At 32.3% G+C, this 23,363-nt stretch overlaps 2 protein-coding genes across 2 annotated transcripts; one reads left to right on the top strand and one right to left on the bottom strand.

Moving 5' to 3' along the window:
• The first annotated feature begins 14,704 nt into the window (after positions 1–14,704).
• On the top strand, positions 14,705–16,823 carry LOC112696228 (FCS-Like Zinc finger 8). The gene is made up of 3 exons (XM_025748863.3): positions 14,705–15,331; positions 15,428–16,241; positions 16,402–16,823. The coding sequence occupies exons 2-3, from the start codon at positions 15,445–15,447 to the stop codon at positions 16,472–16,474; spliced, it is 870 nt and encodes a 289-aa protein (XP_025604648.1). The 5' UTR covers positions 14,705–15,331; positions 15,428–15,444; the 3' UTR covers positions 16,475–16,823.
• A 2,822-nt stretch (positions 16,824–19,645) lies between these two features.
• LOC112696227 (uncharacterized) lies at positions 19,646–22,555 on the bottom strand. Its single transcript, XM_025748862.3, has 3 exons — positions 22,239–22,555; positions 19,981–22,038; positions 19,646–19,879 (listed from the first exon to the last, which is right to left on the bottom strand). Exon 2 carries the CDS (start codon positions 21,754–21,756, stop codon positions 21,121–21,123), a length of 636 nt encoding a protein of 211 aa, XP_025604647.1. The 5' UTR covers positions 21,757–22,038; positions 22,239–22,555; the 3' UTR covers positions 19,646–19,879; positions 19,981–21,120.
• Between the last annotated feature and the right edge of the window lie 808 nt (positions 22,556–23,363).

Genomic DNA, 23,363 nt, shown 5'->3' with positions numbered 1-23,363 from the left:
TTAACTGTGGTATGATTAGACCTGATCCAGTGTGATTAGTGTGATGAGTTACACATCAGTGATGCATTTTGGACCGTCGTCATCATGGCAAATTGGTAATTAGAGTTGATAGACTATCGCGTCAAGATAGAACTTCTTGTAATTTGATTTAAAAATAAGTTTACTTGAATCATAATCCGATGAGAAACTTGAATTTATTTTGTCAGATTAACCATGAAATGTAAACTGAATCGAAATAGAAACGCGATGAAATCTCATTCATTTGGTGTACGTGTACCTACACCATGTGTAATTGTTCATTTATTAATTGGTAGTAGTCTAGTAGATAAGGCTTATAAGGCTTATCCTGAATTTATCGTAACCGTCATCACATTCACAATAACCATTACAGTCGTACACACTATGTGAGTTTCCACTAAATTCAAGTTAGTGACTCACTGGCAAATTTACCACTGATACTAAATAAAAACCGTAGCCTCTAACAAGTAATTTTATTATTTTAAACTAAATTTTTTAATATAATTTTAATACATTGTTAGTATAAATTAATTTTATATGTATATCTAATTACATATTATCGCGTCAGCAAAATTAATTATTTTTTATATTCATTGCGTGAGTTATCATTTGAATAACTGTGTAAAATATTTTATTCTGTTACTTAATCAAAATTAATCTTATTTGATATATTAAATATGTTGATATCTTCAAAATATTTTATCTTAGATTTCTTAATCACTCAACAATTTAACAACTCTATATAGGCTCCACCTAATTCCTCATAGCCACCTGTTGGTTTCCCCTGCAGAAAAATTCAAAAATAATGATGATGAATTGATGATAATATTTTACTTATTTCCTTCAAAATGAAAATGAAATATCCTACCCGAAATTATTTGTCTATTGGACTTATCTCTATAATTTTAATTTGCTTAATTATGTGCCGTATATGACCAAGCAACACATACACGTTAATGTTATCCAAAAATGTATGAAGAAAAATGCCCGAGAGAGAGAACTCTATTTTCTATCCTCCAACCGTAAATTTTACCTTATTTTTCTGATGCATGTTTAACAAAAACCTAGAATATTATTTTCTAAACAATTTCTTGACAATTAATGTAGTATCTTATATATGATTTTTTTTTTCTCTTTTGAAATTTTAAAGGACTCATACACGAAGAGATTTTAACTCTTAAGAACATTTTTTGTCCAAAACAGTCACATACAAAAATCAAAAATCAAAAAGAAGAAAATCCATACCAAAAAAGTAAAAGAAAAAAAAGAAGAAATAACTGATTTGACCAAACTCTATTGCCCACTAGTAAAATTGGTTGTAACATCATTTCGTTGTTTGCCACATGATTCTTAAATTAATAAATGCATCTCAATTGATTATAAATAGTTCCCTTCTATAGTATATTTAATAATTTAAAACTTTTTTCGACATAGTTAATAATTTTGAGACATAAAACTGACTAAAGAAAAGACATACATCAAAATAAATTAATAATAAAGAAAATAAAGTTTTCTTTCCACTGTAAAAAGAACCGAGAATAATAGGAGTGTTATTTTTGGTCGTGAACATGGGGGAATAAATTCAAGGAACATAATAAGCATATTTTTTGTCTTACTACATCACCCGATATACATTCAGCCCAATAAGGCAAAATGTGGGCCTATGAATCATAAAGATGGCTCCCTTTTGGTGGGGCCCATATTGGGCCCATGGGTGAAAAAAGTACGTTATGTGGGGCAGGTAGGTTACATGGTGGGTCCCTTCCCACGAGCACATTAGTATTCTTTACCAAAATGTTGTGTATAAAATTGACATAAAATAAATAACTCTTATTCTTGGCGAGTCCTAACTCCTAATGCGTTCCAAATAAATAAATAAATAAATAAAGAGTATAATATTTTTAAAATTTTAAATCAAATTTTAATTTTAAATTATAAATTATAAATTCTAAATCTTAGAATCTACATTTTAAATTTTAGATTTAAATTATTAATATAAAATATAATAAATAAAAAATTAATATTTATTTAATTAACAAAAAATACGACATTTATTATTCAATAAGAAGTATTTAAATATCAATCTTTATTTTTTATATAATAATTAAAAAATATAAATAACGAGTGTTATTTCTTGCTGCTGTCTATATATGAATTTGGCCTCTGCAAGAAGATGTATATAAAGGGTGCCAAATAATATATAACTTTGTTATTATTTAAATTTAAGTTTAAACTTTGATTTGATTATTTATTTTAGCATCTCAGATTTAATTTTTATGTTTTTTTTTATTCATTGAACTATATATAATAACTCTGATATAATTTGTATGAGTTCGACCAACTTTTATTCAAAATATTTTAATAATATCAGAATATTTTATTTCTTAATATTAAAATTAATATCACATAAAATCTTCCAATGGATAATCCCTCCCAAGCACAAAAATATCCTTAAGAATAGGTTTGACCAATTAATTAAATTTAGACTTCTGTATTGGCAATTTTGTTTTCCTCTACTCTCGTTCTCTCGGCTTTTAGTTTAAGAAATTAATTAAAAAAAAACACATTTTTCTGAAACTTGGTAAATCTCTTTCTATGATGCAGTGAAGTTGCTGCCCCTCCCCATCAAATGGGGCTCACTAGTGCCTCACTGCCTTTTTTTTTATTAGCAATGAGATAACGACACAACACAAGATCTTTGAATCAGAAAATATAATAATTAATGAATAAGCAAAACAAAGAAAATATTGTAATTGGAATTCGGGATTAGAAGTGCGTAATACTATTTTACCTAATCTTATATTTTAGAGTTTGGACATAGCATGGAGTATAAGAAAACAGAAGTGTTACATATATTGCTAAAAATACCATAACTATTATTGCATTTTGTATACAATAATTTAGGTATGTCCCTGATCCAGATTGATCCATAAGCAAAAACCTTACTTGTCTTGAACACTTTGAATTAGATTTGACTCCCCATATAATTTTTGTTTAGCTGGATTGGAATATTCCGATCCAACTCAAATAATATACATATATAATATAAAATTTAATTTTAATGTATTATTAGTATAAAACCGTTTTTTATATATATCCAACCATATATATAACGTAAATATTAGTAATAATAATTACTTTTTATATTAATTACGTGAATACTTATTCAAAAAAACAGTTATAATACAACTGTGTAAAACGTTTAATTTTACATTGTCAGTAAATTTAAATTAAACTCATATAATATAATCTTTTAAATGGTGTATGTTTTAATAATAAAACTTGTGATGACTTATTAAATTTTTATGCTTTAAATTATTACTTATTGCGACGTATGTTAATTTATATTGAAATGGATTTACTTAAAAAGTGTTCTAAAGATATTGATTAAGAGAGTAAAAAAAAGTTTTAACTCTTTTAATACATTTGTAATGCATTTAATGCATTAGAAAGTGTCTTTACGATGCTTATTAATATAAGACTCTATTTATTTTTACGACAACTTTTTCGATGGTTAAAGATGCAATTAAACATTGACAATTACATTCAAATTTCAATTATGCTTATATGTATATAAAAATTAATAATTAAATTATTTATGAGTAAATGTTTAAAATGATCCCTAAATTTTAAATCAGTATTCAATTTAATTCTTAATTTTTAAAAATAACTAACTAAATTCTTTTTATTTAAAAACGTGTGTCTCTGTTAGTCCTTCACAGAAGTGCTGTTTAAACATTGCTGATGTGAAACGTTAACTGCCATGTGAACATTCCAGTTGTATGCTGATGTGTACCAATATTGAATTTGATTCAAATTGATATCTGGAATTGTCTAACAATACCCAAATTGGTCCATTTCAATAGAAAACCCTAATTGTCTTTTCTTCTTCGAACTGCATGATGTGTCCTTCTCTTCTTCGACTCTCTTTCTCTTCTTCGACCTCTCTTTTTCGCCGTAATACCCAAATTGATTTCTCGTCTGCGTGAGTGATGATGAGTGGTGGCGAGAGAAGCTAAAGTAGCTCAAGTAGGAACAACTCTGCAGGCAGACCTTATGGCAATAAAGGAATGAGGTAAGAACGTCGTTTTCTGTAATTGCGGGCTTCGAACGGTGATGAAGTACTCAACGACGACAAAAAATCCTGATAGACCATTTTATGGTTGTCCGAACTATGAGGTAAGGTTATGGCTGTGAAGAAAATGTTAAGATGATTTCACTTTGAGTTTGGATTCACCTGCATTTTTTACTTTGCAGTATGGAATCCACTGTAATTTTTTTTGCTGGGCTGATGGATGTGAAGAACCAGTTTGTGCAACACCCATTTCACAAGAAGTTTTGCATGAGTTAAATTGGAGGATGACAAGCTTGGAGAGTGATGTTAAGACGGTGAAGATAATGACAATGGTGCTGCTCGCTTTTGTAGTTACTTTTGGTGTGTGTTTAGGTGTTAGCTTGTTGGGGTTTATATTCAACAAATGATGATTATGTTATGAAATTTTAAATATCTTAAATGGTATGTAATGTCTTGATGAAGATGGAATGAAATGAAACATTAATTTTACATGAGTTCAACTCTTGATGCTGCACTTGTTTTGCTAAAATTGTGTTCAATTAAACTAAAAAGAGATAAATCAAAACATGAACTAAACCAAAAACTTCATTAATTTAACATAACATAACTATTTCCGGAACATGGAACAAGTGTTGTTTGTACTAAAGCACATTGTGCATAACATACTATCACAACTCAAAACATCATAGGTCATAACAACATTCAAAGGCCATGCATACATGTTTCAAAGGTTATATTATAAAAATACACATTGTTTAACCATAGCATTCAACTACAACAACATGAACTCAAAAAGTCACTACACTTTGTGCTAGTTAGACATTTTTCTTGGTGGGTTGAATCCTAGAGTTGGAACAAATTTCAAGAAGGAGGCCAGTTTTTCAGAGGTTGCTACACTAGCTCCCTGAATAGTCTCTCTTAAAATCTCAGTTGGATGTGGAGTAGCCGCAGCAGCAGTAGCAGTGGATGAAGTTGTCCTCTTGACAGGGAGTTTGTCTATGCGTCTCTCACTTTTAGTTCTCAGAAGCCCTTTCTTGGCAATCTTTGTAGTCTTTGCAGCCTATGATAGCAATAACAACAATAAAAAGTGTCATTATATGGAAGATGACATTGTCAAGAATCATATTAGCTGACCAAAAATATATCCTCTCAAGTTAACAAGAAAATGGATTTGTTTGTTTCCAGATTGATTAACTCAAGCTCTAATTTTGATTAATGTTTTTAATACTATCATTACCTGAATTGTAGGTTCTTTAGCACCCGCGTCACCCTCATGTGCAGCATCTTCAGCAGCCTTTGCAGCAGTTGCTAACTCATCAGCATTTTATTTTTTTACTATTTTACAACTCCTTGTTGTGTGACCAACATCTCCACATGTCCCACAGGTAAATTTGCCATATTTCCGCTTCAATTTTGTTGCAGTGCGCTCTTAGCTCCCCCAAACAGGTGCCTCATGTGCATCTTTTTTTTTGCATAATGTGATGGTCTGCCACAAAACTTGTTCCTTACAGTTGGTAAGCAATGGAGGTATTGTGAGGTTTTTCACAACTATTGGCCTCTTACCGGGTTAATATGGTACTCATAAGTCTTGTTGTATGAGTCTATTGTTAGCCATACATGGATATAATTCTCAGGTCTACCATTCATGACTAAAATTGCAGCTATTGCATGACGACAAGGTAATCCTAGCAAATAATAAAATTGAGTAACTAAGTGTGTTGATAGGTATGCTACCGTGCAATTACACAAAAAAATAAAATAAAATCAAATATTACTTACCGGATAACTGGCAAGACCTGCAGCTACATGTTTGGTTTCCCAAATCAACCACCACATTATGTGGTTCAGCATGCACTTCAAATATGACTTCAGCCGCATCTCCAGACCACATTGGTGTATCATACCTGTTGTAATGCCTCTCTTTCGTAAGTCTTCTTTGTTGAATCAGAGGTAAGTGTCCCATATGGTTAGAAAGTTTCAGTTTGTTCCTTGCCATACTAGTCATGGCATACCTCCTAACCTCCTCTAGTAAAGTCAAGACGGGCTTGCATCTGTATGGTTTGGTGGCAGCGTTGAACACCTCACACGTTGTTACACACACTGTCAATCTTTGGAAAGTCCTTGTAGTGAGCCATGGTCCATGCCTACCTAGAAAACTTGTCTAAATATGCCTACGCCTTCTCATTCACCCTCTTTATAGACTGCATATGCCCGTTGAATTTCTGGACAGTCATTGCTCTAACACACTTTCTGGATAACTCCATTACATCAATTATATCAGGAATCGAAGGTTTATGCTCAAAATAGATGTGGATGACGTTGTTATTCTCATGGCAGTGCTTGATCATACTAACAAGGTCCTGGTCCACTTGCAATCTCCTAAGACCAAAATTCAACCCATCTTTAGGGTCCAAAAATCAACATGCTTCAGCCTTATCATACCCCAATTCTCTATAATAACCTGTTACCGCAAACACGTCAAGATAGTCTTCACCGACTCCAACCCATTCGTCATACAGGTCAGATGTGTAGATAAAATTTTCATAAGGAGCTGTCTCAAACTTTTCACCATGGTGAAAAATAAGTTTTCATTGATCAGGCATCTGAAGTTTACAGCACAATGCACAAAACAGACAACATTAATCATTTTGTCGCAAAACAACCATATTGCAAAGAACTAGAAATCAACACTATATTTGTAATAAGAACGCATATATTTACTTCCTATTGACTATAACTTAAACCAGATTATGATTTATGTGGTTACAAGTTTCATATTAGAAACCCTAAACCCTAACATTTGCGCCATTAACAACCACAACATTCTAAACCACTCCCTTACATATACAACAACGCATTCACACATAAGTATCAAGAACGCTCAATGAAATACAAAAAATGGAAGAGAATGATCAATATGAACTGTTACCTCTCACCGTCGGTAGTGTACGAAGGTGATGCTTCGTCGATAACTCCTTCATTGACCGAAGAGAACAGATTTTTGGGATGATCCTCGGTGAGCAAATGTGAGTGGAAAGAATGGGAAAATGAACGGACAGAGAAGAAGAGAAAGCTTTTTTAAAGTTTTGGTGGAAAACGTTGAAGTAGAAGGGAACCAACAAGAATAGTTTATTAAAAAGGGGAGAAGATGTTATTTGAAACGAGGTCGTTTTACACACTTAAGGCATCCTCTCCTTCAACGACGTCGTTTAATGGAATGCCCACATGGCAGTTAACATTCCACATCAGCAACGTCTAGACGGCGCTTCTGCGAGGGACTAATGGAGATGCACGTCTTTTAATTTAAAGGATTTAGTTAGTTATTTTTAAAAATCAAGGACTAAATTGAATACCGATTTAAAATTCAGGGACCATTTTGGGCATTTACTCAATTATTTATTGTTGGGCCAACTGTGAAGAGCTCTCGACCACCGGGGAGACTTCGGAGAGGAATTAAGCGAGAGAACATAAGATGAGAAGTCACTACATCTAACTCAAAACCTTAAGGTGTCAAGTAAATGAGTTTCTCATCTTATAAACTCCCCACTCTTTCTTGCTTTCTTTGATTTAGGACTAACTTCAACACTCCTCACATTTGCAACATTAACAATCTCCCCCTCAAGTGTGAGCATCCACATCAAGCATCAACTCCCCTCTAACTCCTCCACCACATATGAGTATTCGTCCATCACACCGCCGCAAAACACTATGGGACACGCCGTCCGGACCACTTTTACCGGGAAGACTTTCGATACTTCACCTTGAATATCCCTTAAAACCACCAGACCGATTAACCATCGGCTCTGATACCAGATTGTTAGTGTTGCAAGTGTGAGGAGTGTTGAAGTTAGTCACACATCAAAGAAAGCAAAGAAGAGTGAAGAGTTTATAAGATGAGAGACCCGTTAACTTACTACTTTAAGGTTTTGAGTTGGATGTGGTGTCTTCTCATCTTATGTTATCTCATTTGACTCCTCCCCAAAATCTCCCCGGTAGTCGAGAGCTCCCCACGGCGGCCCAACAAGTGGTATCAGAGCCGATGGTTTAATCGGTCTGGTTTTAAGGGGTATTCAAGGTGAAGCTGAGGAGTGTTGAAGTTAGTCCCACATCATGGTTGGGAGTTCCCCACAATTGACCCAATATTTATTAATATAAAATATGTATTAAAAATAATAATTAAATAACATATATATTTTATACACAAATACATAATTAATTTAGTAGCTAATATATGCATAGTATACACATAATATTTTTAGTTAATAAAAAAATTATATAAATATAAAAAATAATTATTAAATATTTTATTTAATTTATTTTTAATCTATATTTTATATTCTTACGTAATTTAGTAATTAATTTTTGGTGTACATTTTTAGTATATATAAAAAGGAAAACAGCACACATGCATTATAACAATAGATAGAGAGCTTAGTAATGTATAGATCATAGACCTTTTTGTTGTTGCATGCAACAGTGCGTTGATTGAATACTAACAATGACATTTTATTGCAGCAAAAGACCAAACACCTTTAAGTTTTGGTTGAGTTTGGTAATGTTTTATCTTTTCAAAAGTTGTAACAAGAATGCTTGTAAATTAAAATTAAAATATTTTTAATAAGTCCAAATTAAATTACAAAAAAAATATACTTGAGAAAATTATTTTTAAATATTAAAATAATTTTAGTAGATGGATATACATATAATAAAGAATTGTAAATGTAGATATTTATTAATATAAATTATATTAGATTTTTGGTTTCACTATAATAAAAATTACTTTTGGTGACAAATTTTTAGTGACAATAACATAATAGTCATTATATGTTTTATTTAACTTATAATTTTGCAATAATTATATATTTGTCGTTATTATTATAACATATAATAAAAATTATATATTTTTTGTGGCTATTAAAAAGGTCTTTTTTGACAATTATATAATCATCGTTAAAATCTTTTAAAAAATAAAGTATAAGATGGCTAATGTCTTATTACTATTAAATATATTAGTGACTATTTTTATTACTACTAAAAATAAAATAAATAGCTACTAAAAATAATTTTTTTAATAGTGCTTTAAAAAGCATTTTTATAATGCTTTCAGGATTATTTTTTAATTTTCAAAATTAAAAACATATATACATGATTCTTTTTGTTTATTAAATATAAAATGAAGTATTTATATTTTTCAAAAATACAAAATACTTCTTAATAAAAAAATTATACTAAATGGGAGTTTTCTCATCCATGGTGTTTCTGTTGGGCCGACCGTGGAGAGCACTCGACAACTGGGGAGACTTCGGGGAGAAATCAAGTGAGAGAACATAAAATGAGAAGACACCACATCCAACTCAAAACCTTAAGGTGTCAAGTTAATGGGTCTCTCGTCTTATAAACTTCTCACTCTTCCTTGTTTTTTTTTAATGTGGGACAAACTTCGACACTCCTCACACTTGCAACACTAACAATCTCCCCCTCAAGTGTGAGCCTTCACATCAAGCATCAACTCCCCTCTAGCTCCTCCACCACCATGAGTATTAGCTTCCATTGTTCACAGAATCACAAGCCCAGAAAAATACCAACAAGCTCTGATGCCAGTATGAAAGAGTCTAGCAGCGGAAACGACACAAATGTCCAACACAAGAACAATATGGAAGCACTCACAACACAATATGGCATCAACTATAACAAGCAAATATAGCAAGTAAAGCAATAACAAGAACACACCAAGATTTTAACGTGGAAAACCCCCTCAATGTGAGAGGTAAAAACCACGGGTCGTCCAAACCAATGAAATAGCTCCACTATAATCAAATGAGGTACAAGAGAGTCTCAAACAAAGCACAAAAATGTGCAAATAACCAGCCAAAACATCAATGCACCAAAGCTTACAAGTAATAGGCAAGAAGATGAAATATATCCAAAAAAACAGAGTTGATGTCGAAGCCAATTTCTCTCTCTGCAGAGCTCCGATTAAAATCTCCACCGTTCAGAATGAAGAACAAGATGTGAAGAATCTACAGTTGTTGGAACTTGAGAAAGTTCACACTGATGACAATGGTGTTGATATGATGACAAAAGCATTGTCAAGAGAAAAGTTTGAAACATGTTGTTTGATCGCCGGAATGGCGAGGCCTCTACCTAGTCGAGAAGGGGGAGATTTGTTGGGTTTTTCTCTCCTTTGTGAGGTCCAAGCCCAACATTTTGGGGTGTATTCTTGCACCCTAGTGTCACAACCCTAATTTAGTTTTTTGAGGTTTTTTGAGAGAGAGAGAATAGCCACCAAGTGAGAGAGAAGAGGGAAAAACAGAATTTCCATTTTTGCCCAAAACAGTAAATTTCAAATGGCAGTTTCTCAATTGTTCACCGTTGGATCGACTTGAAATTTAAACTGTGTGTTCCTATCATCTTGTTCTTCATTCTGGTTGGTGGAGATGTTTATTGGAGATTTTCAGTAGGAGAAATTGGTTTCGCAAGAGAGAAATTAGGTTTCCCATTTTTACACAGAGCAGCAATCTTGGAACGGCAGTTTCTTATTCTTTCACCGTTGGATCGACGTGAAATTTAAACTGTAGATTTTTCACATCTTGTTCTTCATTCTGAACGGTGGAGATTTTAATTGGAGCTCTGCAGAGAGAGAAATTGGCTTCGACATCAGCTCTGTTTTTTTGGGTATATTTCATCTTCTTGCCTATTACTTGTAAGCTTTGGTGCATTGATGTTTTGGCTGGTTATTTGCACATTTTTGTGCTTTGTTTGAGACTCTCTTGTACCTCATTTGATTATAGTGGAGCTATTTCATTGGTCTGGACGACCCGTGGTTTTTACCTCTCACATTGAGGAGGTTTTCCACGTTAAAATCTTGGTGTGTTCTTGTTATTGCTTTACTTACTATATTTGCTTGTTATAGTTGCTACTATATTGTGTTGTGAGTGCTTTCATATTGTTCTTGTGTTAGACATTTGTGTCGTTTCCGCTGTTAGGCTCTTTAGAACACTCTAATGACAAAGCGTCCGCTCACGTCAGGGTCCGAAGGAGATGTAGTTGTTTTGACTTTCTTCGAGATTAAGTTGGTGTTCAGTGTATCGCTTGTGTAGCCTATGCGAAGCGAACAAGCAAGGAATTGAGCTGCGCAAAAACCTACTTTAGAGAAAGGCTAACGACGCGCATCCGTTTTCTTGCTGGGTACAAGATCGAAAAGAATGCATTGGATGAATGCCCGGCTCAGTTTCCTTACTAATTAATTGTTTCTTGCTCCATCTTCTGGTTTTTCCAATATCTAATTTTACACTTTGCCGCAATCGCAGACTTATAAGTGAAGAAACAGGGTTGTGGCATGATTGAATCATGATTTGAGAACAAATTATTTGCCCAAATCATTAACATGCAAATATTTCACGCATTTATTTAAAAGATTAACTCAACTAATTAACTACCTTAAGAGATTCATTTATATATAGTTTTATAAAAATATTATTTATATATTAAAATTAATTATTAAAATTAATTACTAATATATTTATATATAAATACATGTATAGTTTAATTTATTTTTAGTGTATTTATATTTTAATATATAATTTATATTAGTAATTAATTTTAATGACTGATTTTAATGTACACGTAATATAGTTATAGTTTTATACTCAGATGTTTATTTTATTTATATTCTACGAAATGAAAAGATGGAAATAATTTCATTTTTGTCTACTAGTTTAGTGTCAGCTGGAATATTTTGTAAGGTATTTAAGGGGTGACATATTATTCTTTCCATAAAAAACTAGAAAGTTCAAGAAAAACATTTATTCATTTTAAAATAATAAATGTAATACTTGTTATTAAGATGAAATTGAAGAGTGTATATTATAAAGTGTAAACTATATAACTTGCTTCAAAAATAAACAACTCTAAGAAAATAACAAGTAATTGAAAGTTTGAAACTGATGGTAGGTGGAAGATAAAACCTGTACGACATTATGACGGCGATGACGATGATGCTCCGATCCATGTACTGGGTTATGAAGAAGATAAAAACAAGACAGGTTTGGTTGACCTAAGTTTTCGGTTAAAATTGCGTGAGCTGCGTGTTTATATATAATTTTATTTTAATCTAATTAATCTAACTAACTAATTTCAAAGGAGGATGGATTTTTTTTTTTTAGACAATTTGTAAATAAAGTCATGATAAGACACGTTGTCATGAATCATGTCATTTACTTTTACTTATCCATCCGGGACTAGCACCCAGATATTTTGTTCCTAGATCCAAAATTATTTTACTTATGAACAAATTTTAATTAAAAGAATCATTCTTTTTTTTTTTTGCGAGACAGATTGAGCAGTCTCCAATCCAAAATATGACATCACAAACTCATATATTATTTACTCACACATAAAAAAAAAAAAATTCTAATATGTCATCTCAACTGCAAAAATAATGCATATTTAATAAGTACTTATGCAAACAAAATAATGTTCAATGAGAACATCTTTTTGAACTTTGAAGGAAAAAATGTACAAATCCATTAGATTTTAGTTTTGATGAATGCACTACTAATCGTGTGTTTATTTAGTGCTCTTTTATCTAGTATCTAGGCAAAAGTAGGATTTTTTATTTACAAATAAAATAAATTTTTTATTTATCAATATGTAATTTTTATATTATTTACAAATTTAAAATCTAATATACATATTAGACGCAATACATATAAGATAAATATAAATATACATCAGATACACTAAATTCGAGATATAAAAAGAATTTATATATATTGTCAAAAGTAGTTTTTTTTTTTTTAAAAAAAATCTATTACTTTTAACTATGTGAAAATATGTTTAATTAGTTAGGTTTAGATGTAAATTTCTTTTTAACACGGATAAGTATATATATACACATTAATTTATTGTTATCTAATTTGATACTTATATTTTTATAGCTTTTTAAACATTCAATAATTGTGTTAAATTTTTTTATTAATATGATATAGATAATTCAATATCTACGTAGAACTTTTTAGGAGAAAACTGTGTATACAAATTAAATCTTAATGGTAATGTTAATTAGAGCCGCTTAAATAAATTTAATGTTTCATAAAGTACGTTGTTTATAAATAAATAAATAAATAAGGAGAACAGCTTTCGTTTCCGTTCCCTTGTCTTATGTCACTATTGAAGCGAATATGGACAAAATACATTCCATCAAATGAAGAAAGAATTAGAAAAAGACAAAAACTAGGCTGTTTAATGACACACTTATGATCACAAGAGAGAGAAAGAAATATAAAACAATTCAGATTGGAAATGGGAGATAAAGTTATGCCCATGCCACCCCTTTATATGTGCTAATTTATAATTAATCACCTTGTTATTATAATATTGAGTGTATTTTTTAGTTATAATGTAATTTATATTCAACTCTATAGGACTAAGATAATAAGTTTTTATTAAAATAATGCTAGATATACATTTAAATTAATATTTATTTGGAATATTAAATTAAATATACAGTCTAATTATGAGAGACAGAAATTTGAAGGGTAAAATATTAAATTAGTCCCTTATATTTGAACATAATTTTGTTTTAGTTTTTAAGGTTTAAATGTCCTATTTGAATTTAAAAAAGTTTTATTTAGCATCAATTTAGTCCCACAGTGATGTCAAACTTAAATAATTAACGGAATGTCCTACATAACAATAGTACAAGAACAAAATCGATAATCTGCAGAACAAGTACAAACTTCAGAGACACAAAATCAACCATTGATGCATCAATATATTTATTTATTATTTTTCTTATAATATAAATAAAATATTTTCTATAGAATTAAAGAGAATGATAAATAAATGTATTAATGCATCAACGGTTGGTTTTGTACCTCTAGAGCTTATACTCGTTCTCCAGTCGATTTTGTTCTTGTACTATTGTTATGTAAGATATTCCGTTAATTATTTAACTTTAACCTCACTGTGAGACTAAATTAATGCTAAATGAAACTTTTTTAAATTCAAATAGAATACTTTAAACCTTAAGTATCAAAACAGAATTACGCCCAAATATAAGAACCAATTTAGTACTTTATCCGAAACTTAAATGTGTAAAAAAGTATTCTAATCTTGTAGATATATATAAACTTAAATTCAAGACTTCTTAATTAAAACATTATTATTTATATTTTAATTAATTTCGTATTTGTTATTATATATTTAATAATTAAAAATTTTAATTAATAGTATTAATTAATTAATTTACTAATATAAATAATGATGACAATTGTACAGTTAAATACATAGGTGTACAATTAAAATATTTATAAAAATTAAATATAGAGAAAAATAACTATGATAATATATATTAAAATTAATTATTATATATTTTTATATAAATATATAAGTTATTTAATTTATTTTTAATATATATTTTATATTTATAATTAATTTTAGTGGTTGAATTTAGTGTACAAAAAATATTTTTATAAAAAAAAAAGTAAAAAGTAAAAATGTATGAATAATATTAAGGATGTATAAAAATAAAACACTTATTTTAGAATCCATAAGAGATATTTTGTACTAAGAAAACAATATTATAGGGCTTATTAACAATAATTTCTCAGTTTAACCAGATCCGATTCGTGTTTAACAATTATTTTGATTTTCATGCACACGACTCTCTCTCTCTCTCTCTCTCTCTCTTAAGCTCAAAGTTTCTCTCTTTTTTTCCTCTCTTTCTGTTTCTTCTACATAAAGCTGCACACTTCGCAGCATCAAAATTGAAACTCTTTTCTCTCTCTCTCTCTCTAAAAAAAACCATGAATTATGGCGATTCGTGAAATTGCACTTAGCTTAGCTAGGTAACAAAAACCAAACGAAAGGGTTCAATAATTTTGAGTATCCGTTTCATGGTGCCTTGTATCCATCAAAAACCGTTTCTTTATCTTCTTCTTATTCTGTGATCTACTATTGGTTCCTGAAAACACATGTCAATGGTGTTATGGTGCTTGAACTGTTCTTAGATCACATGTCTCACACTGTTTCCTCTCTTGTTCATTAACATTCACTAAAAACCAATACGCAATTCAGTTTCCCTGACACTACTCTCAGATCACATAACATAGCTTCTCTGTTAAGTCCCTTTTCTCTGTTCTTGACATTCTCATCAGTATTCAGTGCTCTATAGGATTCTCACAAAAAAGGACCCGACTTTGATCCTCAATCTCAAACTGAAAAGACCAATTTTGGGTGAGTCATGAGTGAGTTTCTTCATGGGGCATGGATGAATAATATCTTATTCAATTATTATTTATATAAAATTGTTATTGTTTTTGGGTTTTGTAGGACTGAGTTTGTTCCTTATGCTGCTGAGGAACAGATCAAGGGCAGTGACCAAGCCAAGTTTGATGGCTGATCACAGCTCTTCTTCACAGCAATCTTCTCAAAATCAAAGCTTTTCAAAGAGGACAATCCCTTCCCTTTTTGGGTCACCAAAGTTCATCAGAGATTTCACCTCAAAGTGCCTTTCTCTCTCACCACCACCGCCAACTGAATCCTTGAGGAGCCCAACTTCAATCCTTGATGCAAGGGCAGTGTCCCCTTTTGCCTTTGGGAACCCATTTTCACATGAAAACAACACCAAAAAAAATTGCACACAAACTGTTCACCAAAATGCCTCATCTGAAAACACAGCCTCTGCTGATGATTCCAGAGGCATTGGCCTTGCTCTTGTAAAAAATTCTGCTGAACAAAACAAAGGGAATGTCCTCTTTGGGACACGTCTTAGAGTGAAGATCCCTCCCCTTCCACCACCCTCCACATTTTCCCCACAAACATGTGATGCTGATGATGTTCTGGTTGGAGGCAGAACCAGCAAGGATTCTCAAAATTCAGGAATCTATGCAAATGATTCTCCTCCTACCAAGGTTGTTTTTAAGGATGGTGTTCTGTCTCTGAGTGAGATGGAGCTTTCTGAGGAGTACACACGTGTCATATCCCATGGACCTAACCCAAGAACAACCCACATATTCAACAATTGCATTGTAGAAGGCTATTTTTCCCTACCCAGAAAACCTCCACCTCCTTCCGGGAATTTCCTCAGCTTCTGTTACACTTGCAACAAACACCTTGATCATACACAAGACATTTTTATCTATAGGTATAAAAAATTCCACTTTATTTTCAGTTCTTAATAATGTTCTATATATATGTTTATCACTATCCCAAAATGAAAATAATTGTGTATGTGATCTTCTATATTTTCTTCTATATATTGATTAGTTTTATTGATCTTAGATTATCTTTGTTACTTTTTGCAGAGGAGAGAAAGCTTTTTGCAGCCCTGAATGCCGCCACAAAGAGATGGTGTTAGATGGTGTAGAAAATATTTAGTAGGAGGATTTTGATAGTAACAGACGTTATTATTCTTGACTTCAACATCCTTTACATGCACCTTTGCCGCAAAGTCCTGCATTTTGAGGAGGATAAGAATAAGATAACCAACCAGCAGCAACAGCAGAAAAAGTCAAGTCAAAATTTTTCCGATTTCTTCATCATGGGTTTCATGACCTGTAGTATATATATGTTTCATCATGTAATCAGTGTATGATCTTTTACCCCTTTTTGAAGTCTTTTTTTAATCTTTTTTGCCTCTCCCTGCAAATAAAGAGATAAGAGAGGATGTAGAGTTCAATCCAAGTGAAGTAATGACCAATTTGATTGCTTCTGGTTTTTGCCCCCATTGTTTTCGGCTGAAGCAGATGATGATGTGTGATTGATGAAAACTGAAAACAGTGTCTTTTTTTCCCTTTCTTTTTTCCTTTTTTAATCTTTTTCTTCTGCTATAAGTTGATGATAATGATGATGCTGCCTATTATCTTAAGATGGGGACCGGTTAATTATTTCTCACAAAGATTCCCTCTTTGCATGAACTCTATTATTATCTTCCCTTTCCTCTCACTATTCATCTATGGGTTGAGAGAGAATTCAGCAAACTAATATAATACTCTAAATAACTCTGACATTGACAGAAAAATATACATTTTGTTACGAGTCCTTTTCCTTACCCATTACTTCATTATCCAATTATTTGAATATTAGGTTAATACTTAGAAACTTTGATACGTATATGACAGAGAGGATCCCCATATATTTTTCAAACTTGGGAGGGTTAAGAGTTAAGACTTAAAAAGCAGTTCCTGATTAATTAAATTATCCCTCACTCCTAACTCCTAAGCCATTATAAACAATGATGGGAATAATTACTGTGTGTTCTGATCAGGCATAGACAAGAAAAAGGTATAAAATAACTGGAGTCATCATTAAAGGGAACCATCATAGCAGAAGTAAATGGACTTGAAAATGCAAAAAGGGTTATGTACCACAAAAGCAAAAAGCCAAAAGAGTTATGGTTAAAGGTGTCTATACTCTATACCATGATAGGCCTTAATAAGCTTCTTCATTCATCTTTTTATTTGATTATTAGTTATGCTTTGATTGAATCATATTTGGCTTTGAATCTCGTGCAATATAAGTACATTTTGTAATTTGGATTTAAAGTTGATAACTGCTTAATTTAGAGCCTGCCACAAGTGAAACATAATGCACACTTGTTTTGAAATAATGATCACTACAATCAAATTGTTATATATACTCTTGAAATAAGTTAATATACAAACCATCATTCATTCTTTGACTTACATCCAATTCTAAACATATAAACAACACGTCTCATAAACATACACTCAAAATGGTATTAGTCCAAACCATGAGTTACCACACATGTGTCCAATAACTAAAGAAAAGGGACAACATATAATTATTATATAATAAGATTATTTAACTAACAAATGATCTTATAATACAAGTTATGAAAACAAGCAGCAACCTGTGAACACATTGGGATGGGGATGGGACCCATGGAAGCAAAAAAGCGCGCATGCTAATATGCCAAGATGCTCAGGAAAATGATGATAAAGAACAAGGCAAGCTAATAAGGAAAAGGAACCTTAGAGATGGCGACTCCTTTGGCATCTTTCAGTGTCCCTGACACACATCATGAGATTGATTGAGAAACAGTTAAATGCATGTCGTTCTGACATCTATGGACATGCTTCATGTATTTTCATAAGAGAAATCATCTCAAGGGTGGTGTGGTAACATAAATAAAACCAATCATTCAATTCAAAACCATCACTAGAGTAGTTGTAAGTTGAAGCTTTAAATTAAACAAGTGTCTATGCTCTAAATTTGTAAACATTAGGCGTAGTAGTAACTAACATAACCTCCGAAATCGGCTGAGTCAATAAGATAATTGCATTCAGACTTTGGCAAAGTCCGACAGGAAATCAAATCAGTGGGTGGGCCAAAGTTATTTTAGTTGATATGATGGATAAGACAAAGGAGGAAAAAGAGAGAGTTTTCTTAATCAGCTTTTAAGATGCTCATTAAATTTTTAATAATGAAAACTTTCAACAAGAAAATTCATTGATTTGATCCTTATGAAGAGTATCTATAAAAGCTATTCCAGATATAGTAGGACATGTTCTCTTCGAATGATTTCGTGTACTTTGAAAACGGATAGAAATACATTAATTGAGTATGTATTTTTTTTATTTCTAAGATATTTTATTCTTTAATTTACTCAATAAATTAACTCTTTATTAAATTATAAGATTAAATAAATTCAATTTTTTTTTCAAATGGATCGGACAATTCCCAATTTTAAAAATTAAAAAAAAATTTTTCAATCATTACGACGGGAGGAACTCAAACCTAAGATCTTTAAGTAGAGAAAGAAAAATTATGTCATTTGATCTATAGTTCATGGATTCAAGTCATTTAAAACGGATAAGACACTTGTTCCTACTAGGCCCAAGACTAAAGCCCAAAACTCCACTAAGTCTATCTATTACACTACCAACGACACCCCTTAAGGTATCAACTTAGGCCCAACGACACGTGTCACTTGGCTCAAAAAAAAAAATTGGATCGCATCAACACAATTGGGTTTTAGCTTGGATCCTCCTGACTCGACACCAAGATTTGTCATTTCTAATATTTTTTTCCTTTCAAAATCGTCCCTAGTCATTCCGTTAGGAAACCTTGATTTTTTAAGTCATTTACCATACTAAATAAAGATTTAGTTAATTTGTACACTAAAAATACATTATAAAAATATAATAATAAAAATCTTTTAATACTTGATATTCAAGGCATTAGAAATATGAAAACGTTCATTTTTTCAACTTTTATAAAACATTTTCTTATATGGTGTTCTTAACTCATGCCCTTGTAGCACAAACTAGCAAAATCCAAAATCCATTAGTTAATTGAAGTGCGTGGTATTGTTCATCGGACTCCAATAAATTAATGAGATCAGAACCTTAATTGGCGTTCAGTTTCTATTGTTTTGTACCGTTTTTTATTTCCTCGTGCAGAAGGTATATACATCAATACCAGTCAAAGAGTTTATTTCGGTTTATCAACACCGAATCATAGTGATATAATTCCTTTATCAAAATGCTTAAGCCATGGTGTTATGGATTTCCAAGAAATGCTATATAAATAATAAGTACTTAATTCTGATAATAACATAGTAGAATTACAGATACCAACATAGTAGCATTATAGATATCATAGTCACAAACTCTATTTCCAAAGGATTATCGAACTATAAAGCACATAAATAAACACAAAACAAAACAAAGAACTGAACTGATTTGCATTCTAACTAACAACTTTGGAAGGCCATGACCACACCTTCGAACAAAGCAGCATTGATGCCATTTCGCCAACCTGATTCACATATTGAAACGATTTATCATTAGCAGTGATGAATGAATAAATAGCAGGAACAATTAAAGCAGAATATAAATGATCACAAAGTAGGATCTTACCTTGATGTTGGGGCATGGTATGATCAACATTCTCCATGGAAGATAAGCCGAGTGAAGACTAAAGGAAAGAAGCATTTACCAAAGGCAGAATAATAGAAGAACATCAAGGGCTTACTATATTGCTAACAGGTAATGTAACATGGATTGACCCTAAAAAACTAAAGCAGTCAGCTATAGAAGATTATGACTAAAGTAGAAAACCCTTCCAACTTTTCTCTGAAAAAAAACCAGAAAAGATTGTGAAGGGGAAAAGTGAAAGATAACTAGAAGAGGAGGATCAGTAGGCAGGGGAATAAAACTACTAACTAGCAAGGTGAAATATGAGAGAGAGAGAGAGAGAGAGAGAGAGAGAGAGAGAGAGAGAGAGAGAGAGAGAGAGAGAGAATATTATCAGACAAGAAAGAGAGCAAGGTAGTAAAACACTAACTACTAAGACAAAGGAGAAGGAAGGAAAACACGATGAAATAAGGAGTAAGAAAGGCAGATAAAGTGATTAACTACTAGATATCTAAACATTAGATCACCTATGATATTGAAATATATGTTAGAAAAGGTTGAGAGGCCTAAAGGATTTCTGCAAGCTCGAGATTCTACAACCTACAATATGTACTAGTATAAAAAGGGTACTAAATCCTATGTCAATTTAGAAGTTAACCATTTCTACGAGGAGATTATGCTTTTAAGCATATCTAACATGAAACCATGAGTATGCTGGAATATATAATTTTCTTCAGGATCCGTATAACCAAAGTCTATTCCATTCCAAGCCACTCCAACCAGTTACCATCATTCAACTTCTATAATTTCCCAACCATTTTCATGGCAGCTTCTTCCCAACCATTTTGATGGAAGCTTCCATCCACATCACCTGAGTCACGAGTCATAGTAAACCCTGTGCCCCCCATAAGAGCCTTGAATACCTCTCTCCACTACTAAGCTTGATCCAATTCCCAAAAGTCTGGAGATTGTTGACCCACCACACCACAGCCATCGATCAACATTGTCATCACACCACTACTGAAAACTACACAAACTCAAAAGCTAAATACTTTTATTTGGTCACTCTATATACATCTAACACTAACCCAGCTTCACTGAAAATAAAAACATATTTACAAGAAACCAGTTTCCCCTTCAACCTCATTCCCCATCCAAGTTAAGATTGAGAATTCGACACAGGGTCTTCGTGGCAGAATCAGCATTAGCAAAGATGTCTCTGGTGGAAGGGGAATGCTCCCTGCGTGGGGATGAGGGAGCAGACTTGGCAACCGGATGCAGCTCAATCTCAGGGGGCGACCGAGGCAGCTCAAGGGACACAGTCCTCTTTGGCCTAACTGAGAATTTCGGGATAGGCAATGAACTAGGTGGCGGCGAATTTGAATAGGTAGGTCCAGCCCAAAGCTCTGAGAGAGAAATGCATCTTCCACCAGGAAAATGATGCCCTTCACTGAAATCAGCAACCTTTCTACACGGTTTGCCATTGATAGCAACTGGGGCACTCTTTGGTGTGACAATTTTGCTGCGGGGTTTGTTATCTGGGACAATAGTAGATGGTGTTCTAGGGGAAGGTGATGGTGGAGATGTCATTTTGGTCACAGGTGAAGTAGTATCAGATTTCAATGGTGTTGGTAGAATACCAGTCCCAGTTTGAAAAGTTCTACAATTGATGCCCCTAAAATCCCTAGAAGGAGAAGAAGGACCAAACCTAGCATGGCCTTGGGTCTTAGACCTGTGGAATTGGTTCCTATGCTGTGCCACAACAACAAGCGTTTCCATGATTCACAAAAGAGCACAAATTCACAGATATTCAAAACTTGTGTTTTTCCACTAGATCTCACTGCTACAACAGCACCAACGAGAAATGAGAGTGTTTCACAAAACCAAACGTTGTCGCCACGATTACCAACACAAATCTTCTTCCACTAAGTGGATCCAAAACTGAACATGCAATTATTCCAAAACCCCGTTTGTTAAACCACCCTAGATTGTTACGAATCTCAGTGATCCAGATCTCCCAAGTAACGAATCGGAACCAGAGACAAAAAGCTTTTTCAGACACTGAAAACACAGAAACGAAAACAAAAAAAAATTAAAAATGAGCGAACAGTAAATCATCATCTAATAAAACAGTTGCGGGAAAAAGGGGGCAAAAAACCCGGAAATGATTTAATCGGATAAAAAGATCAGAACTTGGAATTTGGATATGAACAATTTTGTTTCGAAGTGAACGAAGCGAGAGAGAGAGAGAGAGAAATTACCTAATAGAAATGAAAGTTTAGAAGACTGAAAGAGAGAGTGTGACGGTAGATGTCGGTGATTGTTCCGTTTTGTTGGAGCTGGTCGTGTGTTTGTTTCAGATGGAACTGCCACGGTAAATCGGAGGAGGGGTTGGTGGTGTGGCCTTGAAGAAGAAGAAGAAGAAGAGGTACAGAGAGGGTTTGATAGGGATCTGAAGAGAACAGTGAATAGTGGTATTATATATATTGATATTTTTTCAGTGTTTGCCAAATTGCACTTAGGTTTTGAGACTATTTACAAAACATGCCATTTTCTACTCTACTCACTCACTCATCATATAAAACGACCACTCTTTGCTATCCTATATTTGCCCCCCATACTTCCTTGTTTCTCGGCCAATAAAGTTAGATATTTTTTGTTTGCTTGTTTGAACTTTAATTTAATTTTGCTTTCAATGGAGATGATGTAACCAGGCGAACCAATGCCTAATGTCATGCCATCTTCTTGACCAAGCTTTTGTTTACTCATTCCTTTACCTTAAACCCTAAAAATAAAGAAGAAAATATCCAATTTATTAATTTGAATTTGATTTATGTATTCTATAATTTTGTGTTAAATGGACTTTAGATAGTGGATACCAATGAGGAACAACAAAATAGGTCTTATGTGGATATATTGCTATATTATTGAAAAAATAAAATAAGTAGCTAGCATTCATTATTTTTTACCTTCAATATTCTGTTTTTTTTTTTTTTTAATTTTGATATTGGGATACATATGGAGTATAACAGAGTGCAGAGACTTCACAAGGATATGAGTGACCAAAAAATTGAACGGTCTGATTTAGATTATAGTAATTAGACGGTCCGATTAAAAACATGACAGGTAAAGGTAGAAATAAGTCAGGTCAGGCTTTATTTTTAATAGGTCTAACCTGTCATATAGTTAATTGGTCTAAGTCTGGTCTGTGGCCTATTATAGACTTATTTTAAAGTACTAAATCTAGCCTGTTATTTAGACTGGTCTGACCTGAAACCTGTTAAAAGGTCTGCTAATTTTTTTTACAAAAATAAAAATATTATTTTTTAGTAAACATATTTATATATAATATGTCATATTTAATATTTATAAAAAAGTTTAAATTT

This window comes from Arachis hypogaea, chromosome 6, assembly GCF_003086295.3.
Source record: "Arachis hypogaea cultivar Tifrunner chromosome 6, arahy.Tifrunner.gnm2.J5K5, whole genome shotgun sequence".
In the NCBI taxonomy this organism is placed as follows: Eukaryota; Viridiplantae; Streptophyta; class Magnoliopsida; order Fabales; family Fabaceae; genus Arachis; species Arachis hypogaea.
The sequence above is the reverse complement of the archived record's forward strand: the minus strand, read 5'-3'. Positions and strand labels throughout refer to the sequence as shown.